This window comes from Lytechinus pictus, chromosome 3 (genome assembly GCF_037042905.1).
Source record: "Lytechinus pictus isolate F3 Inbred chromosome 3, Lp3.0, whole genome shotgun sequence".
NCBI lineage: Eukaryota > Metazoa > Echinodermata > Echinoidea > Temnopleuroida > Toxopneustidae > Lytechinus > Lytechinus pictus.
In genome coordinates, this window is record NC_087247.1 from 21,943,297 (window position 1) to 21,968,065 (window position 24,769).

At 36.9% G+C, this 24,769-nt stretch overlaps 1 protein-coding gene across 1 annotated transcript; it reads left to right on the forward strand.

The window, feature by feature from the left end:
• The first annotated feature begins 808 nt into the window (after window positions 1-808).
• Window positions 809-24,436, forward strand: LOC129257619 (adenomatous polyposis coli protein-like). Its single transcript, XM_054895995.2, has 8 exons — window positions 809-913; window positions 6,094-6,372; window positions 6,844-7,479; window positions 8,064-8,181; window positions 8,733-8,963; window positions 9,763-9,870; window positions 11,256-12,523; window positions 13,119-24,436. Exons 2-8 carry the CDS (start codon window positions 6,112-6,114, stop codon window positions 20,148-20,150), a joined length of 9,654 nt encoding a protein of 3,217 aa, XP_054751970.2. The 5' UTR covers window positions 809-913; window positions 6,094-6,111; the 3' UTR covers window positions 20,151-24,436.
• The last annotated feature ends 333 nt before the right edge of the window (window positions 24,437-24,769 follow it).

Consider the following 24,769-nt stretch of genomic DNA (forward strand, 5'->3'; position numbering starts at 1 on the left):
TTTGGTTTTTCTTTTTACTTCTGCTATTTTCTAAATTGAAGGGTGTAGATTGTAGATGGTATAAATTAAGATTTATTTTGCTCCAGGGTTGAAAATTCATCAGAATCTGAATTTTCTTGTTTCCTCCGAAGATCATAAATCATGTACATGTAGAGATCATTCTAAGCACACTAAAGAATGAAAGCATCAAGAGATGGTGCTTGAATAACCCAAGAGACATAGCTAAATTTGTCTTTCTAATTCCCCCATCTACCTTGACCTAGTTTCATTTGATTTATGATGATTATTTTTTGTAATCAGGACAGATGTCACTTCTAGCATTCGTGCTTTTCAGTATTGGATCATTAGTCCATAGTTAGGGGCTGATTCAAATTATGCTTTCATTGTCAATGAATCAGAGATTGACAGCTTACAATGGTCATTCTTTCCATTGATTTAGATATCTCTTCTGGTTCTATTTTATTCTCTAACTAGCCAGCAAAATCAAGATTCTCCCTTTTCTCGGACAACAGGAGTAAAATGAGTTGTTATTGTTGTTGTTGGGTGAATTTTTATCTATCTTTATCAAATCTTGTATATTCAAGTATCTGGGAATTAATGCACATATTCTCTTTACTTCAATTACATATGATGAATCATATCAATACAGTTGCTATTTCCTTTGTTAATAAAATAAAAACATGATGTTTTAATGCATATTTTTATGTTGTATGTATTTTATGAATTATATAATGATATTATATATTATCCCTTTTTCCCTATCTCACTTAATTTAATTTTTATTTTTATATATGTTCTGTGTAGGTTGCTGATATTGAATGAACAAGCTAAGGAGGAGAACCTAAGAAGCCAATGTCTTGCCCAGTTACAGAGTTTGACAAGGAGGATTGAAGACTTGCCCATTACTGACCATGTAAGTTCAGTTTAATCTTACCAAACTTTAACTTATTTGTAACTTAATCTTAGTTTTAACTTCATATCTTACCTTTAACTTAAAAGGAATATTTTTCCCCAAGTTCTGTCAACTTTATCTTTACAGAACCTTAACTCATTTAAAACTTAAACCAGGGCGCGACAAACCCGCTTGCCCGGGGCAAGTGAAAGTGACGTGCGGGCAAGCATTTCTCAAAGTCAATTGCCCGATCGGGCAAGTGGTTGTTTTGGAAATAAAATATCAGTAGACCCTCTAAATTTCAATATCTTTGGGATAATCACAACTATCTCTCAGATTATGTCAAACTAGTAAAAGAAACAGTGGAAACTGATGTAAAATCAGCGCCAATTACCAATAATTTATCACCAGGTACCTCGTTCGAAAAACCGTGCCATCGCATCTTACGTTCTATGTGTGCAATGACTGCGCATGCGCTACTTGAGCAATTTGCCGATACAAAAACCACCAAAAGTGGCTAAAATTTCACATTTTGCAAAAATCCATGAAATGGCCATCTATTTTCCATATTACCTTGAAATTGTTTTGATTTAGTTGGAAACTACTGAAAAAATGAAGAATATTCAGCTCTTTCTTGACTCTCTTTCTTTACTCTGATTTCTGATGATGTTACACTCGGTAAATTTTTTTTTTTATTGTGGTCCCACATGTAGACTTTCATGTTGACCAAGTGTAAAACGATTAAACGATACGATCAATGATCAATGCTGCAACACCATGAAAAAAAAACCCATGAAAGTCTACATGCGGGACTACAATAAAAAAATATGGACCGAGTGTAACATCATAAAATGATGAAGAAAAGACAAGAGAGAGGTGAATATTCTTAATTTTCTTGATAGTTTCTCAATAATAAAAAAAAAAATCAAGGAAATTTGGAAAATAAATGACCATCTCATGATTTCTTGAAAGAAAAGTTAGGTTCGTGTTCTGTCAAGGAGGTATATCAGATCATTCATTCACTTTTGAACAAGAAGTCGAATCAACTTCCCTTATACGAATCTGCAACCAGATTAGCTCATCAATTCTCTTTGTTTTGTGTCAACAAGATAAGGAGAATAAGAGCTGAACTTGATGCATGTACTGTACCTGTTAACATTCAGTTTAGTGATACTGAAAATCAAAATATTCCACTTTTCGCAGAATTTCAGGTGCTTTCTCAGTCAAATGTATCCAGAATCATTATGTCTTCGGCTACTAAATCCTCCCGACTTGACCCGATTCCTACATGGTTTTTGAAAGAAAACATTGTTCATTTATTACCATTGCTCACAAATGTAATCAATCAATCTCTTTCTACAGGTATTTTCCCTGATCAAGCACATTCAGCAATCATCAAACCTTTTTTGAAGAAATCAGGGTTGGACGTAAATGACATCAGTAATTATAGACCGGTCTCAAACTTAACATTTCTAGGTAAACTCATCGAGAAGGCGGCATGTACTCAACTAGCTGATCATATTGAATCTAATAATATTTTTGATCCTCTCCAATCTGCCTATAGGCCAGGTCACAGCACCGAGTCAGCTCTGATCAAAGTAAAAAATGATATCATGTTTTCTCTCGACTCAAATAATGTAGTTTTTATGGTGCTGTTAGATTTATCTGCCGCGTTTGATACAATAGATCATAACATTTTCATATCTCGGTTATTCAATAGAATAGGCGTTAGGTCCAAAGTCTTATCCTGGTTCCAATCATACCTGTCTGGATGGACTTCGCAAGTTGATATTGACGGCACATTGTCAAATCCCATAACTCTAGAATTTGGACTCCCTCAGGGGTCAATAGTCGGACCCATAGGCTACTCAATATATACTCTTCCAGTTGGCGACATCATCCGAAATCACTGTATCAATTATCATTTTTATGCTGACGACATACAACTATACGTTTCTTTTGATCCGAAGACTCCTGGAGCTCTCAATAATGCACTGGTTAAACTCCAGAATTGTATATCAGATATAAGACAGTGGATGATAGTGAATAAGCTAAAATTAAATGACAAAAAAACTGAATTTTTTGTTGCGGCCTCTACTTATAACTTGCGCAATCTTCCAAATGTTCAACTTGATGTTGATGGTACACTCTTTAGACCATCAGAAAAAATAAGAAACCTTGGTGTCATATTTGATTCCCGCATGTCAATGTCGTACCATATCTCTCATATCTGTAGCACAGTCACTTTTTATTTAAGGAACATTTCTAGAATCAGAAGGTTCATTGACCAGTCTGCCTGTCACAATGCTGTTCGTTCATTGGTTCTGTCTCGTATTGATTATTGCAATGGGCTCCTTTCTACAATTCCCTCTAATCAATTAATTCGTATTCAACGACTACAAAATTGGGCAGCACGATTAATTTTACAGGTTTCCCGAGATCATCCTTCCCAACCACTCTTTAATTCTCTTCACTGGCTTCCTTTTAAACAGAGAATTACATTCAAATTACTCTTGATTGTCTACAAAACACTGAATAAACAGGCTCCACAGTATTTAAGTAACTGCTTGAATCTGTATACACCAACTAGAGCACTTAGGTCGGCCAGTGATCACCTTCGCCTCACATATTCATTAACTCGTACATTAGCTGGTGACAGAACTTTTACAGTGTCGGCTTCAAAATCCTGGAACGACCTGCCACTAATAATTAGACAGTCTCCAACATTAGCAATTTTCAAAAAGTCATTAAAAACTCATCTCTTTCGTACTTTGTAGTTTTTAAAATATTTCATTTAATTAATTCATTGTAAGCGCTTTGGGCCTAATGGGAAAAGCGCAGTACAAATAATAAGTAATAATAATAATGATGCAAAATGTGAAATTTTAGCCACTCCACTTTTGATTTTTTTTTTTAACATCATAAAACGATCTTCTTCAGAGTTGAATATTTTTCACTAGCTTTTTTTATAGTTTCCAACTAAATCAAAACAATTCTAAGGAAATATGGCAAACAGATAACCATTTCGTGGATTTAAAGATGCAAAATATGAAATTTTAGCAACTTTGGGTGAAGATTTTTTTTTTTACCTTAAATTAAGCCCCATTTATAAATAGCAAAAAAAAAAATCAAAATAAACGTAATGACTCAGGCCTACGTTGCTGAAAATATACTTTCAAATGTGTGTTCTTTTGTACTGTACATGATTCTCAATTGTTGTTATTTTGTATGACCTTTAAAAATAAGAGTAGTGCCGTCATGATAAAAAATATTACAAAACAAATAGGGCAAGCAGTTTTTTCTATCGGGCAAGCAAATTTGTTCACGAAATTTTTTTTGTAGAGGCCTGCTTAAACTTAGGTTTACCTGTACAACTTCCATCAATTTGTCATCAAATTAATCTTTTTACATAGGTTCAACTTAATCTTACCAAACCCTAATTTATTTTTAACTTCGTCATGTGTGTACCTGAATAACTTGCATTGAACTTTGAATTACATATGTTCAACTTAATCTTAACAATCCTTAAGTTATGTTTTATTATACCTTACATTTGCCTGCATAATTTACATTTAACTTAAAAGAAATCTAGTAACCATTACATCGCTTTATTTTCACCCATATTTTAAATTGATCATGAAGAGGTGAAAGGGATTATGGTAAAGTATTTGCTAATTTAAACTTTTATGTGTAATTGTGCATCTTAGTACATAGTCTATTTTTAAAGGCTTCAGTGAATCGTGAATCTAAAACATCACTGCAAACCTGTATCTCATTTTAGTAAATTGATGAAGTTTTCAACTTTGGATACAAAAATTTAAGTAAACGATATGAACTTAAAACTTATATCTGTTTTGGAGTTTATATAATAATAAGTTATCCCTGATAATATTTCAAAGTTTTGCAAAATTCTACCTCATGCAAAGATAACAAAGGAAAATTAATTTCTCTCATTGTTTACGTGGTATGAGGACAGTTATGGAATCCTAGTTTGGTATGAATAAGTCCACTACATGTCAACGTCATGTTTGGTATTTCAACGGATGTAATCCATCAGAGAGGGTTTCAGGAATTGACGCAAGTCAGTGATATCATCTGTGAAGTGCCAGAAGGAGGCTAATGAAGAAGTTGAAGAAAACTTGAGTTTTGCCAAAGGAAATTGAAAATTCCTCCATATTCGAAATCTTCCACAATAAACAAAAATCAATTGGTCATTCTATAAAGTATCTCTATGTTTTCCCCTTTAGCTGTTTTTTTTTTTCTTTTAAGTGTTTGTATAAAATTTCAACTGATTTCTTGTCATTTCGATGATAATTAGACCATGGGGGAGGGGATGGTAAAATAAAAAAATACATGCTAAATATATAATTGATTTTATTTTTTTTTTCAAATTTTATCATGGACTTACAGATATGCTTAAATAAAAAAAAATTGCAACTTTTATGTTCAGAAAAAAACTTGTATTCCAAGTTTCCACACTGCATTTTGCCACAACACAAATTACATATAGAATAAATATAATGATATATTGGTTAATGTCCTTATGGCTCCAATGGCTGCCATGATACAGGTTAGCATTTGGATGTGTGTCTCCGTCTGAGAGGTATGTAGAGTGTCTGAAGAGTCTTCAGTGAGGCATCTACAATGTGGGAAGGAGATAAGACAGACGCCATTCTAGATAATGTGTAGTGCCATATCAAGCTACACATTACTTTCCAGAGTTTCTCGTTCATCAGTGCAATATATAGATCTGGAATTCTGCTTGATGTGCTGTTTGTAGTCGGCTTGAGAAATCTGATGCTCTTCTACTAAGAATTTGAGGGGTACTTGGAGTATTGCTTAATTTAGAAAATGAAATTTAATGACATTACCTCTTGAATCTAATGCAAAAGGTCCCAAATATTTCACAATTTTTTTCATATCCATTTGAATTTTTCCTAACAAGCAGATAAGTTTTCTTCTATAGTTGACTTTGCTAGTTACAAGAACAATATTAAGATATATAGAAGAGGGAATGTGAAAGAAGATTTTAGATGTTGAATTTTATTGAGCCGTTTTTCTATTTTTTTCACAGGGGAATATTTTTTTACATGCCATAGAGTTTGCTCAATGGAGTAACAACATTTACCTTTGTTGTTCATTGGTACATATTTGAACTTGCTAAAATAAAGATTTCCTTTCTATTCTTGACCAATCTTTAGTACTCCCTTCAGACTGACATGTCACGGCGCCAGCTGGAGTACGAAGCCCGCCAGCTTAGAGAGTTGATGCAAGAGAGACTGGGATCTATGGAGGACATCGCAGCAAGGCATCGGATGCGCATGCAGAGGCTAAGTGCAATTGAATATGAGCTCAGGCAGGTTCAAGAACAACAGCAACATCAACAACAGCAGCAACATCAACAACAGCAGCAACAACATCAACAGCAGCAACTACAACAACAGCAACTTTTAGCCCAAGTATGGGAGCAGGGTGCACAGGTATGAAGCCTTTTGTCTGTCTTCTTTTCTGTTCCCAGATAAAATGAAATTGCTTTAAAAGTTTCTTTGGATTGGTTTGAACCTGTATCCCTTACGATTTGCTAAAGGGTTTTTGGATTTTGTCTGAATTATTAATATATTAGCAGATTTCAAAGTCCTTAGCAATTTTTCAGGAAAAAAAGGTTTTTGAAAGAACTTATATTAGTATAGCATTTGTTTTTATGTATACATGTATGGAGGTGCATTCACAAATTACTTGTTTGTGATAATATGAAGTATCTAAAGGGTAGAGTCCAAAGATGATGTATTATCAGTGAGATATCAATGTCAAAAAATATAAAAGCATTGTTGCTGCATGACTAATGTTTTTATTTATTATATATGTCATTGTCTGACTTATCTTGGTTACTCTAGAATAAAACATACAAATGCATTGAGATGTTTGTTTGGTATTTTTTTTTTGTCATTTAGGCTTCCCTCTCTGATGATGCTCTGAGGTTAGTGTACAGTCAGAGCCTGAATGCAGCCGGTGGAGGTACAAACAGCAAGCGATCATCAGCAAGTTCACATGATTCAAACTCCCATGGTAGCCCTGCATCACATCGACGAGCAGCCAGTCTGGTCATCGATGCCAAAACAGACTTCGGTCTCAGTGGTTCTCCACCAAATGGTCTAAGACCAAATCCTACCTCTTCCACACAAACTGCTACAGACAGCCCCTATATACACCTGTCAAACGATGGATCGGTGCAAGCAGGTGGCATGCAACAGCCACCATTGCAGCAGAAACAACCGCTACAACAGCAGCAAACGGGAACAGGTATTGCTCCGCCGTGTCCACCAACCTTCTTCCATGGAGCATGGCCCTTTCTCAACAACCTGCATGCGGGTGCTAATCTGAATGGGGATACGATGGAACAGGTCTTGGGAAAAATTCCTTTTGGTGTTGCTGGAGGTGGTGGTGGTGGTGGTGGGAGTGGTCCAGGGAGTGGTAATGGTGAGCAGGAAACATCTAGTGTTATGAGTTTTGGATCATCATCCTGTTCTGGTACAGGTCCAAGGAAGAGTTCTACTGCTGGTGCTAACAACCAACAACTCGGAGTCAAGGTAAAAACTTTGAAGCATGTTCTCTCAGGATATTTTGATCATGATTATTCTACTTCGCAGTATTGCTAATTTCTTTTAGATTCATGACTTTTTTCATCGAAATTCATTATTTTTCTTCTATTTAAGTTAAAAAGCAGGAAATGTTACCTACGTTTAGGTTTGTTAAAGGAATACTTACATGTAAATTTCTTTTAATGGTATTTGCTGTGAAATTTACAACGAAAAAACTAGAATTGGTTGTTTTTCACTGTTATATAAATGTAAACCTCTCAGTACTTATTATGTGCATAAAAACATTAATATAAACAGATGATTCTCAGTTATGATGTCCTATTATTCCTTTTCTCATTGGTAAACTATAATCTTTTTTGTATTAATCTTGGGGGTTGTACTTGATAAATATATTTTTATTTCTGACAACTTGTACATTTGCTAGTAGAATTGTTGTATTCCTAATTTTATATCATTTTTTTCAAAGTGTGCTTTTATTATATTAAATCTTTTTAATATGTGCTACATTTGTAGAAATAAATGAATTAAATTGAAATCAATTAAATGTTTTTATTTTCCATTTCTTCCTTTAGGTTGGGTTTGTGTACTCTCTACTCTCCATGTTAGGTTCGCATGACAGGGATGACATGGCAAGCACGCTACTCATGATGTCCAGGTCTGCCGATAGTTGTCTAGCTATGAGGCAGTCTGGTAAGGAATTTAAAACATTTCAAGTTATATCTGTATTCTGTAAGCTTGATGCATGGGTGTTGATCAAGGGTAAAATGGTGTCAGCAAGAAAGGAGTTTCAATGGGGCACACATATAACCTCGCTGAACTGAAGACCAGAAAATTGCAAATTTGGCATTGGTCTACATTTCAGCTCTAATTGTTTTTTTAATAAAGATGATAAGCAAATGAGATTGATTGTATGTTTCATGAATTAATAATTAGAAGTGGTGGCAACTTCATTTGTTTGGTATTTTCCTAGGTTCAAGATCTTGATAATATTATTAGAATAACCAGTTGATGGCACTTCATAATTGTTGCTTTCATACACTCGGCCATTAATCTGCATATTCTACAAAAATTGTTGTGTTATATTATTACTGACCATTTTTTTTTCTAAATGTACATTTGTCTTAGTGAGCTAAATATATTATAAGGTACATATATATCATTTTTGTTAAAGGAAATATTATTATCCTTGTCATTTATGAGGAAGTTTCTGTGCTATATCATTTTCCTTGATTCCTCACCAGGTTGTATACCCCTCTTAATCCATATCCTGCATGGAACGGACCAGGAGTCTGTGCTGGGTAACTTCAGGGGGAGTCAGAAGGCAAGGGACTGTGCCAGCACAGCCCTTCATAACATTGTACATCTCAACCCTGATGAGAAGCGACGTAAGCAGGAGGGGCGTGTCCTTCGTCTCCTTGAACAAATCAGGTCCTACTGTGACACCCTTGTGGAGACCGAAAATAAGGAGAGTGGTGAGTCTGGTAGCTTTCACATTTTATGTTCTAGAAGAGTTCAAATCCAAATTAGAAAGGTTTGGGAAAATATAAACAATGTATAGAAATAATTCAAAAAAACAGTCTGACATCTTCTTTACAATGTCATTTTTATGTTAACCAGTGTTTTTTTTTTTTCTGCACTGAACTTAGAATTAACTGATGTGGACTAATGAGCTATTCAGCAAAGTTGCAACCATATACTTCAAACGGCTTTATAATTATTTCGTAATCGATAAAAATAGAAACATGCTCACCTACAAACTTTTTACAACAATCCTTTTTTTGCATGTTTATTCTTAAATGTATTGCAATTATTTGGTTTTTTTTGTTTTTATACATGACCACTTTTTATTTTAATTTCCATTTCTTATATTGTCAACTTTGGCATCAAGAAATTCTATGTTACCTTAGTTCAAAATTGTGTTTTCTGTTGCAAACTGCTTCCCAGGTCAATGTGCTGCTACGCAAAAATTCTTATGAAAACTGAAGAGAGAAAAGAATGTGGAAACTAATTTTACGTATGGGATAAATATCAATGGCCATCACATGCTTTATGGGGCGAGCATGATGGACCTATTGCGGAAAGAGTCACTTTTAAACACAACTTAAGAAACGAAGTGCCAGTCCTTGATATGCATGTTTCATTGGTTGAAAATAAATTTTTGGCAAAGTTTGATTTGTTCGAGTTGCAGTTGATTATAACTCTTTCCGTAAAGAGTTGCTGTACCCGAGTTTCCTTTCTAATAAGCATAATGTTATATGTGTTTTATGGCAGCATCAAGTCAGAGTGCTCTACCAATAGATCACAATCCTGGTCCTGCTATGGCTGCTCTCATGAAGCTCTCATTTGATGAGGAGCATCGCAGTGCAATATGCCACCTAGGTAAGGGTTTAATCTACAACACAACTCTATCTAACGTGTGAGTCAAAAAAATGCTTGACACCTCACAAATCCCCAATTTTAGGGGAAAATATGTCAGAGACACGTAATTATTATACATGGCCTGAAAGATATGTTCTCCCAATTAATTTGATACCTCATTTATGTGGTATGTGTTAACTTTTGGCTGATCAGGAGGTATTCTTTGTAGTGGTGTAAATTTTGATTTGCACCAAAGTAAGGCATGACTGCATAGAACAAATCCAGATGACAGATGTCACTGATGTCATAATCCTACAAGGGTTGCATTAAAATCCATTTCAAAATACTTTCTCAGTAATCTACATTATAATTGTTTAATAAAAACTTTTTAGTATCAATTCTCAAGTAAATTTCAATAAAAAAGGATTGCAAATATGTAGGATTATGACATCAAAAGTTCATTTATTGCATTTCTGCCTTAATTTGGCACAAATCAAAATTTACATCACTGCAAAGAATACCTATTGAATATCCAAGTGTGAAGACATACCACATTAATATGGTATCAAGATATTTGGGAGAAGATACTCTTTCCAGTCATATATAATGGTTTTGCATTCATGACACATTTTCTTCTTAAATTGGAGATTTGTGAGGTGTCATGTTTTTTTTTACTCACACCGTAGGAGTTCATCTCTAGCTACAACACTCGTACTTACTGTATAATTCTAGTACTCTCACACTGGTGAAATGGAACCCTGATCAACAAAAGCTATTGTGTTATTCCCAATGACAACCCATCGGTCGGTCTTTAAATCATTTACATCAGTGTGACTGTAGCATTCAAATATGGAAGATAAATATTGTTCATATAAATTGTAACCATATGTGGTAAATAAGTGATGGCTGTAGTCAATATAAAATTAGAACTGAAATGGAAAATTTCAGATGGCTATATTTGTCTTTAGTGATACCATTGTATGGTGTTCAATTTCATTCCCTGATTTATATAATAATTTATGATGGAAAAGTCTTATGTCATATTTTATCTGTGCACTTATTATACAAATGCGCATAGTTAAGTAGCTGGAATTAGAATATTTCTCTTGTGCCTTTGCATTGTGACATAGCTGTATCACTATACAGGTAGATCCTATGTCAATATTGATCAAGTCAATATTTGTTTTATGAATGATGAAATGTCAAAGGTCAGTCTGCTGTGACATAAGCACTTTTTCAGAGTTTTATGAATGGTTTATATGATATTTTTGAAAACAATAGATTTATGCAGCTGTTTTTTTACTATTTCTATCAATATCTGACTACTAGCTGCATGATTTTTGTAAAATTTTTTACTCTAAATGGACAATTGAAAGTAAATCTATTATATGTTCTCTTATTTACAGGTGGCCTTCATGCAATAGCTGAACTCTTGCAAGTAGATTATGAGGTTCACGGAAGCAGCAACGACCAGTACACAGTCACTCTGAGACGGTATGCAGGGATGGCCCTTACTAACCTGACCTTTGGGGATGTCACCAACAAAGCCCTTCTCTGCTCTATGAAAGGATGTATGAAAGCCCTGGTGGCCCTCCTTAGTGCAGAGAGTGAGGACCTAAGACAAGTAGCAGCTAGTGTTTTGAGGAACCTCTCCTGGAGGGCAGATATGGCCAGCAAGAAGGCTCTAAGGGAAGCTGGAGCAGTTGTCGCATTAATGACTTGTTCTCTGGAAGTCAAAAAGGAATCAACACTGAAGAGCGTTTTAAGTGCATTATGGAACCTTTCAGCACACTGTACTGAGAACAAGGCGGACATTTGTGCCGTCAATGGTGCTCTTGAGTTTCTGGTGGGCTCTTTAACTTATAGAAGTCCAACACGGAACTCGGCTGTTGTTGAAAACGGTGGTGGTATTCTAAGGAATGTTTCTAGCCACATCGCAACAAGTGAAAAGTACAGGCAGCTTTTAAGAAAGCACAACTGTCTTCAAATATTACTTCATCACCTGAAGTCTTCAAGCCTTACCATTGTCAGCAATGCATGTGGGACATTGTGGAACCTGTCTGCCAGGAACAAGGCTGATCAGGATCTCTTATGGGAATTAGGTGCAGTCAGTATGCTCAAGAATCTTATCAACTCCAAGCATAAAATGATTGCAATGGGAAGTTCAGCTGCACTAAGGAATCTGATGGCATCGCGACCTGATGTCTTGACCACAGCGGATGGCCAGAAGGAAGGCACTCCAGGACTCCATGTCAGGAAACAACGAGCGCTCCAAGCAGAGATTGATAAGAATCTGAAGGACACATATGCTGAGATGGAAGGTAGAACTGATCAACATGGCTTACTTCAAAGCCAACAACGTGCCTCTCTCAGGAATCGAGGCCATAGATCTCGGCAGCAGCATGGTCCCGACTATTCGCCAGTTCCGCAGCGAATCCCCATCTGGAATCCCAATGCCACCCCTTTACCAGATTCTCTCATGAATAGCCAGCAGAGAGCGCCTTCACCAAGCAATAGACTTCATGGAAATGTTGTGAATTCTCCTGAAACTCGTGATGATCACTCCTTCCAAGAAGGGAAGACAAAAGAAAGTGAAGGTCAAATCACCACAAGTCAGCCTGGATCTGTCGAGAATAGTCCTGGGAAACCACATGGAGGAAGCAGGATAGCACAGGTAATGAAACTTCCTTCGACATAGCCAAAGTTCAACCATTCCTTATCTAAATACTCTATCTTCAAATTAAAACATTAGGAGAATTTCTTATTGAATATCTGAATCCATCTTAATGAATAATTTATAATAACAAATCAAATACGAAGCAGCATCGTTAGAATTCAAAAACTTGTCTCCAAAAGCTCCTAAATATCTATGGTCAATGTACAGAGCTTATGCTAATTACAGAATTGAAATTGAATTAATTCCTGGAATGCACCAAGTGCTGGAAGTAGCAGCTGGAGCTGAGGGTAATAGTAATAGAGCTCCTCTGAATAGATTTAAATAGATGGTGCTATAGAAATGGAAAAATAACCCTCTACCTCTCATTGAAAACAAGAGTAAGAAGCAGCATGACCATGACATCCTCATGATTTGAATTTTTTTCATTGATGATTATTTCAGAAGGCAAGAATGCATCTATTATTGATTTTCTTTTGTATAATAATACTGGTATTAAATATTTGAACATAAAGTCAGTGTAATAGTAAATTGAAGTAGGTTTGATATGAATATTTATTTTTCCTTTTCAATATTTGTTTTATCTTGAATACAGATCATGCAAGAAGTAGCTCAAGCTGGTCTTCCAAATGACTCAAGCCAGGGCAGTGAGAGTCCACGTCGAGAGTCACTTGAAAGCAGGCTCCAGTCTAGAAATGGCCACCAACAAAAACCAACATGTCCTCGCTCAAGCTCTTTCACCCATATGCCACCAGAGGGTTCCAATCTTTCAAGTCGTTCCAACTCATACTCCTTTGGCTTTGATGGAGGGCAGGGCCTTGTCGCTAGGCGATCATCTACAGAAAGCATAAACAGTATTTCTAGCGATATTTTCCCAGCTGGTATCCATGAACGATTGGCGCAAAATCGATCTCAGATGGATCACTCTCAATCAGCGGACAGCTCTCTCAACATGCATGGGACTGGAAGGAACCTTCAGAACAATGCATTGGTGCACTCTGCAGATGAGGCTTTTGGTACAAACATGGACTCTACAACAAACTATAGTTTAAAGTATTCTGAGGAAGATCTTCCACCAGGGATACATAGCCCAAAGAGAACACCTCCCGAAGAGCATGGATGTAAAGAGGAAAACTCACAGCAAAGCAGCGGTGATGGAGAGCAGAATGAAGAGAATTCATCCCAGCCATGTCAAAAGTGCAATTCACCACATAGACCTCGCGAAGGATTGGCCACAGGTAACTCTTACATGTCCAGTCAACACCAGGGAATATTTCCACAACAGTATTCAGACCAGTCAGTATCTTCTCATCACAATGTCCTAGATACAATCCAAGGATCAAGTATGTACTCGAACATGGATAACAGTGAACCTTTCACACAAGATGATGAGAGGCCAACTGATTTTTCTCAAAGATATGCAAATGATATGTCACATGGAGAGGATGCAGAAAGTTTTGGGTTTGTCCAGACAACTTTAGAGACCAACACAGGTGGGACTGTTTATATGAGTAGCGAGGAGCCAGAGGTGCGTGATAGTAGCTACAATGTTTCATCGAATCAAGAGATTCCATCAAGTTTGGTGTCTCAGTTTGGATCAGAGCATGGAGGATCACGACATTCGGTTGCATCAAGCCATCATGAGGAAGAAGAGTCACAACCATGCAGTCATGATGACAACACAAAGACATACTGTGTAGAAGGAACCCCCGGCCCAATTTCAAGATGTTCCTCACTCAGTTCACTTGATTTAAATGAGCTGAACGAGGATGAGAAAAGTAAAGATGACAGTGCTCATTCACCTGGTGATGACCTACAAACCACTACACCTCCAAATGAGCCAACCCCTGTAAAAATGACAAATAAGCAAGTTTTGCTGCAGCTCCCATCGGACGTTCACCACCATGATGAAGTCCAAGAAACTCCTCTGGTCTTTAGCCGATGCAGTTCAGTGTGTTCACTCAGTAGTGATGATGTGCCAGATATATGCGATGATGTAAGCTCAATTTATACCAACAGTCGTGCAGCTAGTGGTTTTGTGAGTCCGAGTGAATTACCAGATAGCCCCAGTGATACAATGCCACCCAGTCCTAGAAGAACATCGCAGGGTAATGTCAAGGAAGATATTCAAAATGCTCCTAAGCTTCCTGAAATGGAAGAAAAGCCCACAATGTATGCAACTGAAGGAACACCCATTGACAATTCCTGTGCTACAAGCCTGAGTGCTTTGACAATTGACGGCGATGTCAAAGCTACAGTTGCAAAACGTCTCTTACCACCTGAAGGGAATGAGGGAAGTGAAGATGCTGGCAGTAAAGACAAAGAGAATGCAGATGAAAAGAACGTTGAACCAAGTGGGAATGACTTTTCAGAACAAGAGCAGAGTCTGTTAGATGAATGTATTAATGCAGCATTGCCAGTGAGAAGAAAGGGAATACCAAAGCCATCAAAATCTAAAAGCAAGAGAGATGTTACCAGCAAGAAGATACCTGTGAGTCAAAAGCCGTCAACTAGTAAGCACGTCAGTTTTGAGAAGTCAAATTCTGCTCAATCCACTGCCCTGCAGGATGTATCAAAGCCATTTTGCACAGAGGACACTCCAGTGAACTTTTCTGCTGCTACTTCGCTCAGTGATCTAAGCATAGAAGACATTGAGATCGAGAGTTCATCAGATGGGAAACTTATGATTACAAATCCAGACAGAAGTGCCATGGAGAAACCTAGTGGTATTGAATCAGATAATCAAGTGCAAACTTCAGGGGATCTTCTACATTACATGGATGATGCCAGGTCTGAAACTAACTCTGTCACAAAGGAGGCAGAGGATTCCATGTTACAGGAGTGTATTAACTCTGCCATCCCAAGATCCAAATCTAGCAAGCCTCGTACATCACTACTTGCCAAACACAGATCACCCCGACACATTGGAAAGTTTAGATCACCGAAGGGAGTTGCACCTCGAAAGAGATTGCCAAGTACAGATGTGCGTCACAAGAGTCCATCTCCCATCCCTGAGATGAGCTCAGATACCAGATCTACTTCAAGCCAAGAACGAGGGCAAGACTGGGTGAACAATCCGTCACCTCCTCCTGATACTGTTACAACCTACTGCATGGAAGGAACACCAGGAATATCCAATGCTACATCCTTAAGTGACCTTACTTCTCCCATTGATTCCGAAGATGTCAATGGAAACATCACTTCTCAAAATTTACCTCAGAACAGAAGTACCTTAGGTGTTGGAGTCAGCATGGGGAGTACTCCATCTGATACACCCCGTGTTTTTGCAGTTGAAGGCACACCTATCAATTTTTCATGTAATGGTTCGCTAAGCTCATTAAGCTGTGATGAGGATGCCGACCTTGCTGAAGCTAAAGCTCAAATGAAAGAAGTTAGTAAAAGGAAACAAGCAGATGGAGGTTCAAGTAGACAGCAGACAATGATTCCCAAGCAGAGAACATCCTTCTCAAATCCCATTGAACAGGTTCATAGTCCTGATAAAAAGTATTACAGCATGAATGATTATCATAATGCAGATGCTGCTAAGAGTGCAATGTCTCCTCTGGACTCTCCAAGAGTGTTTGCTGTGGAAGGTACCCCTGGTGTTATATCCAGGGCAGATTCACTCAGTTCTCTCAGTTGTGATGAAGAGGATGCATCACCACAACAAGCAGATGAACGTGGAACGGTAGAAAAAAGTGCAAAAGAGAGACTCGCTGAAAAGACACGGACGTCCAGGATAAGTGGTAACAGAATGAATCATCTTGGTGAAAGTTCTATGGCTATGAGGAGACTGAGCTCGGAGGAGGCACCTCTAAGCTACGCCGTTGAAGACACACCAACTTGCTTTTCCCACAATTCAAGTTTGAGTGCATTGAGTGACAATGATGAAGAAGAGCGACCAGATCTCACTGAACAGTGGCAGGATGAAGAAAGTCAACAACAAAGGTCGACTGAGAGTGCCAATGGAATCAACAAGGATTCCAGGAGAGTGTTTGCAACAGAGGACACCCCTGTTTGTTTTTCAAGAAACAGTTCTCTTAGTTCTTTGGATGCAGAATCTGATGGAGATGCTGCTAGTGAGCAGGCTTTGCTGGATGAGTGCATCATATCTGGCATGCCGCAATCAAAAGGCAAGAAACCTGTTAAGAAAATAAATGGCAAGGTCATTTCAGGTGGTCCATCTATGGAAGATGATGAAAGTTCTGCTACCATCAAGGAAAATGAATCAAAACCTGTTAGAAGGGGACCAAGAATCAGCAAACCATCAGATAGTGTGGAGGAGAAATCTGTAACTGAGGAAGAGGATGGCCCCAAAGGAATTAAAGGTGGGAAAAAGGTGTACCGAAGTCCCATTACTGGCAAAATACGATCTATCACACCACCAAAGAGTGTTATGGCCCCAAAAAGTCCTGCAGCAACTAGAGGTGGCCTTGCTAAAGGAAGTCCCACTACATCAAGAGGAAGGGGTGCTATTCGAGGTGCCAGAGGTGGCCTTACTCGCAGTGCTTCTACAACTCCACCAAGGAGTGCAACCCCAACTGGTAGAGGAACCCCTCCTAGGACTACCACACCTCCTCGTACAACATCACCTATGACAGCAGGGAGGACCACTACGCCTCCAAGAACCACTTCACCAAGATCTGGAACTCCACCAAGGCTCACACCTTCACCAAAAGGACCTAATGGAAATAAGAATATTACCCCTGTAAGAAATACTACAAATTCAGCCCGTAGCATCACACCACCAAGGCCGGTAAGGAAATCCTCCCTTGATTCTCAAAAAGATGGAGATGCCAAGAGTGAAACTTCTTCACGTAGGTCTTCAAAAGAAAGCATCAGCAATATCCCCAAACCTAGACAGATAAAAAACCCTAGCAAAACCTCTCCTAGCAGTTCAACCTCACCAAAGCCACCAACTGGTCGTGGCTCTCCTGCTGGAAAACCTCCACTCAGCACAAGTAGATCAGCAAGTCCAAAATCAAAGATGCCGGTGCCTTCAAGATCAAACAGCCCTTCTACAAAGACAACTGGTTCTGTTGGCACTCCAAGAAAACCTGTGAACAAAAGCCCATCTACCAACAAACCTGTCGATGACTCTACATTGGGTGATGAAGAATTGACATCACAAATGAAAAGCATTAGCTTAGAAAGTGATGGAGGTTCACCTGATTTAGACGATGGTGATCGACCAGTGCTGCTCAAACAATCAACATTTACAAAAGATAGTGCATCACTCCCTGAACAAACTCCTGAAATGAATCCATTAAGTGGAGACGAGAAGGTTCTGTCTCCAGTGCAATCAGAAGAGGCTCCATCAGTGACTGAAAGTGAATCCAGTTTATCTATGTCTAAAGGTGGATGGAGAAAGACGAGCAGTGGTATCCAGGGGTCGCAAGAGGGTCAAAAGTCTTCCACTGGAAACAAAACAGTCAGTAAACCCACTGGTGTCTCAAAAATCACTCCAAAGAGGACTAATTCCCCAGGTCTTAGGTCACCTGCTACTAGATCTTCTTCCCCAGGTCAAAGGACAAATGCACCTGCAAAAAGGTCAGAGTCACCATCTAGAGTGTCTACTACATCTCAAAGATCAGAATCTCCTTCCAGAGCATCAACAACCTCACAAAGCTCAGTGTCTAAGCAGAGGACCATCCCACAAACAAAGGGACCAGGGTCTACACAAAGAAATAACTCTGCAACTTCCAAGATCAACTCAGGACTTCAGAAATCTGGAGGTCTGAGCAAAAGATCATCATCGCCATCAGGTGTGAAAACAAATCCAAATGTTAATGGAAATCGTTCCAGTACACCGCCAAAGTCGGCTGCCAGTAGACAAAATACAAGACCAGCAAAGCCTGGGAATACAGGAGTCAGAACAGGTCCTCAAACTACTAGGGCAGCATCTGCTAGTCCTAAACCCTCAGGTGCCTCTACAAGAGCATTACACAACAAACCAGCAAGTAGGCCTTCATCAGCTGAAGGACCAAGATCACCCGCTGTAAATAAATCATCTTCTGAGGAGACACCTTCACCACAAACACCATCAAAATTTGGTACATTCACTAAAAAGAAGGGCCAGTCGAGTATTGAAATCAGTAGCAAGAAAGAAAAGGGAGCATCTGGGGTGAGTGATAATGTGACTAAAAGTGATCTTTCGTCTGATGAACAACAAAATTCACAACTGAAAGCTAAGGATCTTTGCAAAGAACTTAACATACCCGTGAAAAACTGTGGAGGTAAAATTGTGTCTCCAACACGTGAAACTGCAGAAGGTGATGGTGTTTGGATGAAAAGGCCTGAAGATGAGGTAAAGGACTGTGCATCCATCAGTATCAACTCTTCATCACGTCATAGTAGCTCATACAGTTTGAGTAGTATTTCTACCAATCATCAAGTTGGTAGCCTTTCTCGACAGAAATCAGCCCAGCCTGAATTACCTAGCTCAAATAAGTCACCAGCAGTCAATGCAAAGAGAAATATTTTTCCATCACTTAATAAAAACTCAAATTCCAAATCATCTAGTAAATCTAGTTTAGACTCATCAAAAAGTGGAGGTAAATCAACACCTAAATTAACATCTAAACAGAAGCATGAATCTGAAGAAAAAAATGAAGGGAAAAAGGAGAAAAAGGCAGATAAGAAGCGATTCTCTTTTCTCAAGTTGAAGATTGGTGGAAAGAAATCGGATAGTGATAGTGAAGGAAAGGAAAAGAGCAAAGGGTTTTTCTCCAAGAAGGAAAAAAAGTCACCAAAAAAATTGAAGGTTCAGACCAAAGGCAAGACAGAATCAGAGTCGTCCGCTGAGCAGGTCCTCCCCAGTCCTCCTCTGGCTGAACTAGAACCTGATCTTAACATTAGTGGGGCTGATCTCAGCTTTGACAGGCATCTGGATGAGCTAGAGGCTTGGAATAGTGACAATGATATTGACAAAGAAGAGATGCCTGATGAGTTTGTTGAATGGGATAGTGGTAGCGATATCATGAAAGAAGAGATGCCAGAGGAATTCATTGAAAGCTGTTCAGAAGTAGATACTGATCCTGCTACTCCAATGAGTCCCGGTGTTACAACTGGATCAGTAGGAGGTGATATACAGATTGACCCAAACGGACAGCGGGGAGACTTCTCCCCACACTCTCAAACTGGTAGCCTTTCCCCAAACGGACTATCGGGGGACTGTATGTCCCCCGTAGATGAGGATGGTAATTCCATTGAAGCCGATGAGCAGTATTTTTACTGTGAAAATCGACTGAACTCTTTCATTCGTCTTGACGACAATAAAAGCGAAACAAGCGACACATTTCTTGAAGGAGAGTTGAGCATGCGTCGAAATGTCCAGAACCAGCGCAGCCGTAGCTTGTCAGATACTACCGTTGATCAATCACCACATCGCCCTCAGAGATTGAAACTTCCCCAGAAACCATTCGGTATCCATCAGAATGACACCTCTCCTTCTTCCAACAATGTTGTACCTGTTTTGGTGTCACCCTATAACTATAGCCCAAATCCAAATCGGAAAGGCGAGATAGACACCAACTGTTCCGGGATGGGGTTTCACAAAGATGACAGTAGTCGAAGTAGTTCAGAGGTGGTTAGTCCCACTGGATCTACCAGAGTAACTACTGTTTAGAACAACTTATCTTTATTCATATTTCATATTTTTGACATCCCATTTATTGTTTGATCTTTTTAAAAAATTATTTTTCTGATATGTTGAGAGTTGATTAATGATGCAGTTTAGCAGCTGATTAGCCTGAAAATCACTCAACTTAAATAGTAAAATGCATGAAACTGATTATTCTATTCTGGAGTAAAATTTTAAGAAAAGAATAACAATTTAGTATGGAACATGTGGTCTGATATCTGATTCTCTTAGCGAGTATGTGTTGCTAGTTTTCATAGGGCAGTAAATTTTTATATTCTGCTTATTTTTTCCTTCCATTGTACTTGTGAAGATTCTTCTCAAATATTCACATTAGAGTAGTTCAAACTTAATATTTATTGCCAATTTGAAATGGTTAATAATTATTGATTATGTGAATTCATGTATCAAAAATCATGATTATTTCTGTATTCTCATTATCAGTTGATGTATTTAATGTCTCTTTAATTAATGTACGAACTATGAGAAGAGAAAATAGCCTTTCATTCATAGTCATGGTCTCTTAAAGCAAAATTTGTTCTCAAAACATTTCTGCATGTACGGTAATTGTAGATTATTTTACAGTAGTGTTCTACAGTGGTTTGATAGTGTGATACTCACAAATCTCTAGCACTCCAAGTATCATGAATATTTCAAAATATTGTTAAAAAATACACTTTATAGATTATCTCAAACTTTGCATTTCTATTTTATTATTTAAGACAATTTTTTTTAACTTGAGGTTGAAAAACAGGTTTTATAGAAACGTTTTTAGTTTATTTTGAAAAGCATTATCATAATGAAAGACTTGCATGTTAGTTACAATCTTGCAGCTTGCATTATTTCTACCATTACATGTTATAGTGACACAGTTTATTACTTCATAAGTGCAAGTAATTACAAAATTGTTTCAATAAAGGAGGAAGGAGGATGAACTGTACGCAAACATACTTGTGCAATGAAAAAATAGTGTTGATTTGCTACATTATTTTTGAAAGCATATCTCTGTACATTTTGTACCAAGTAACTTATTGTGTTTAAATATCATGATAGTATTATATCTGTCAATTATTTGATTAGTGGATTGCTATCAGGCATGGGGATCAGGGGAAGGGGGGGCCAATGGTTAGACACTGTTTCTACCTCCATTATGCTGATAGACAACCTCTTTTTTGGCAGTGAAGTGGAAATTGTTTTTTTTTTTTTTTTTTAACTAGTCAATATTTTGTTGTTGTTTCGCATGTCAGAAATGTCTGCAAAACAAAACTTATAGAAATTCTCTGACCTCCCCCCCCCCTATTATGAAATCTTGGATCCACCCATGATTGCAAGGTTTTCAGTCTATCGTCAATCGCTACTTATTTAATACTTTATTTCTAGGCATTCAATTTGTCGCTCGGTATTCACTTTTCTATTGTATGCATATTTTACAATATTCTTGCAAAATACTTTGTGGTATTCCTGTTTACAAACTTAGATAAAAGGCAGAGTACATAATATTATTGGATATTCATATATCTGATCTTGTTTATTATATTCAGGGGAATGTTCTAATTCAAGTTGTAGTCAGGGATGTGTTAGAAAGGAAAGGAATGTACTAGCCTGCATAACCCCAAGTGACGAGCCGACGGCAAGATAATGTGTTGCAAACAGGTGTTTCAACAATGCCACTCGGGTGTTTTCAATAATAGGAATATTTTTATTTTTGGTATAGTTTCTTGGAGCAACAAAGTTAAGTCAGATTTCAATTGGCTTGTCCATTTCTTAATGATGCATTAGTACATTTTGTGGGCATGACGGGTATCAGCGAACAAAAATAACCATAATTCGAGTAATATTAAAAGTTAATTATCTCAGATTCATGCAAGAACACGCATTAATTATTATACAAAATATGTTCATAATTATAAATCTTTCATGAGTGAGCTCTGAAATGCGCAAATATCACGAGGGCTTTTATTTTTGTTGTCCATAACTTATTTGAAATTTGCCAAATTAATTGATCCAAAACAATCCTTCTACAGACATAAGTAGTAAATACTGATATTTCGTTTCTGCAGAAGCCAGCCGGCTCCGAAAGGTTAAAAATCGGCACGCCACATGGGATATCAAACCCCCTTTTAAAATGCTTTGTCAGTGATTGGAATGATTTTGTATTCCTATAGATTTTCAAATATATTGTGCTTTAGTTTTCTACCTTCCTAACACACCCCTGTTGTAGTCAACACATTTATATTTTTTTTTTGACTAAATTTTTGATAGATGACAATCTGATTGTCCCAGTAAAATTTGGTTCAATTTAGTTTCATTGTGTTCTGTGTGACTTATGAGCTGTATTCATTATTTCATTTGTCCAAATATTTATTTTAGAAATATCCCCACATGTTTCTTTCAGCAATACTTAAATATTACCCATATTACATAAAAAATAAAGAAACATTTCCTTTGTTTAGATTACATTTCACATGTTATAGGATTTATTTCCATACAGGGCACATTTTTTATTTTTTTTTAAATTCTTTGTAATGGTCAATATGCAATGTCAGTGTGAATTTACCCCCAACTTATTATGAACGGATTATCACGTGCTATACAATTTCTTGCCTGATTATCATGTTTCTTACAAATAATGCACTTCTTGTTCAGAAGATATTTAAACTTGGCTAGTAGAGTAATAATTTCTATGTGTACGTCATAGTTGTCCATTTGCATTTTCTTATCAACTGGTATTAAGACTTTAGTACTTTCTTGCAACATTTTAGGTATGTGGTAATTGACAATGGTCAGTAATAAGCCTGAGTGGTTATTTTGCTTGGGACATGTTCATTGGTTCTTTACATGTATGTTTATTACAATGTTTATATTTCCCTTGATTAAAAAATTCTACTGTACTTTTTTTCTCTCCCATATATATATATATATGTCATTACAATGAAAATCTTAGTTGAAACTCTCGTTTGCCTTTCATTATGTAAGAGACTTTCTACATATCAGTGTCCTGGGCAATATTTCTTGTAAATTGTCTCCAATGACAATGCTGTAGCCACACCAATGAAACTGACTCAAAACTGACTGATGATATTCCATTTATAAAGTAACATAATAGCTTTGATCAGTCTGGAGACGTTGGTTTGACTGTAGCCTCAGTTTTCATTTACCCATTATTTTTCAACCAACCAGAGCTAAAGATTTCACAGAAATCATCAGGGCTCCGTAACACAAAGGTTGGCGTTTAATCGGTAAAATGAAGTGGCCTATCAAGATCATCGTTGCATGCACATTTTGCTCCGTTGACTGACTAGGAACCAATCTGAATTGTTCTTTCAAATTAACGATTAATCGCTAATCTTTGTGTTATGGAGCCCAGTGATCTGACAACTGTTATGAAAAAATATCCTAAATTTGTATTCTTTTTAGTCAGCTTATTTAAATTAATTCATTAGTAGAAACAACCATGAAGTGCATTTTAATGAGGCAATGTGTTCAATGCAATCCTGTGCATGTTTGGTGCTTATTATTTCATTAAGAATGTTTGGTAATTAATGTGAAATAGATTGAGAATTGTTATTTTGACTTGGGAAAGACTGCTGAATTCTATTAAGTTCCCACCAAAATCTGACTTGCCAGTAAATGGAGAAAGAAACGGTGAACCGTTGAATGAAAAAGCTAGAAGGAAAACACTGTGTAGGTATATGATCATGTATTGCTGCAAAATATTTTCTTCTGTGTTTGAATGTAGAATTGTGAAGAAAGTAAATTGTAGTTTTATCAACTTTTTCATTATATAAATGTTAGAAGAAAAATATGTGTTCAAGGTTCAATTGTGACATTTTGCTCAGGATGGCCTGAAATCCTTGTAGCAAAAAATGCATAAGAAAAGTTTTATTACTTCATGGAAATAAGATTATTAAAATATCAAATGTATGAGAGTGAGATTTACCTTTGTAAATTTAGAGATATTTTGTAACCAAAGACAAACAGTTCTTTAGAAATTGTAGAAAAAAAGTTAGGTTACTTTGTTAAAAAAGTAATTATTCTATTGATCATGGAAGACAAAAAAAATGTGCAAATATAATGTCGTGTTCAAATATGTAATACATTACAAAAATAATTCATAAAGATGATTTTATATTTACAGTACTCTGTATTTAAACATGTCCATGGATGTAAAGAGAATGTTAAAATGTAAAGAAAAGGTAAAACGTGTTTGGCCGTTTGTTGATGTATAAAATGAGAGGAAAGAGAAAATAAAGATAAAGTGATTCAGATTTAAAGATCATCTTGACTTTCTTGTGCTTAAAAAAAGTCAAGCCCACCCAATAAAAAGATTGATTTGAATCAATTGAGAAAAATCAAACGAGCATAATGCTGAAAATTTTATCAAAATCAGAGGTAAGATAAGAAAAATATGACATGTTAAAGTTTTGCTCGTTTCACAAAACAGTTATATGAACAATTCATTTATAGGCAATTGAAAGAGTCAATGATGTCCCTCACTATTATGTTTTTATTTTTTTAATTATACAAAATTTCAAATTTTACAGATTGACAATACAGACCAACTTGACTGAACCTCAATATGTTATTACAATGGTAATTCTACATAT

Excerpts from the sequence above, each read along its gene's own strand:
- LOC129257619 (XM_054895995.2), top strand. The coding sequence starts at position 6,112 with ATGTCACGGCGCCAGCTGGAGTACGAAGCCCGCCAGCTTAGAGAGTTG. Across the intron at positions 6,373-6,843 it reads TATGGGAGCAGGGTGCACAG|GCTTCCCTCTCTGATGATGC; the intron begins GTATGAAGCCTT and ends TTTGTCATTTAG. Across the intron at positions 8,964-9,762 it reads GACCGAAAATAAGGAGAGTG|CATCAAGTCAGAGTGCTCTA; the intron begins GTGAGTCTGGTA and ends GTTTTATGGCAG.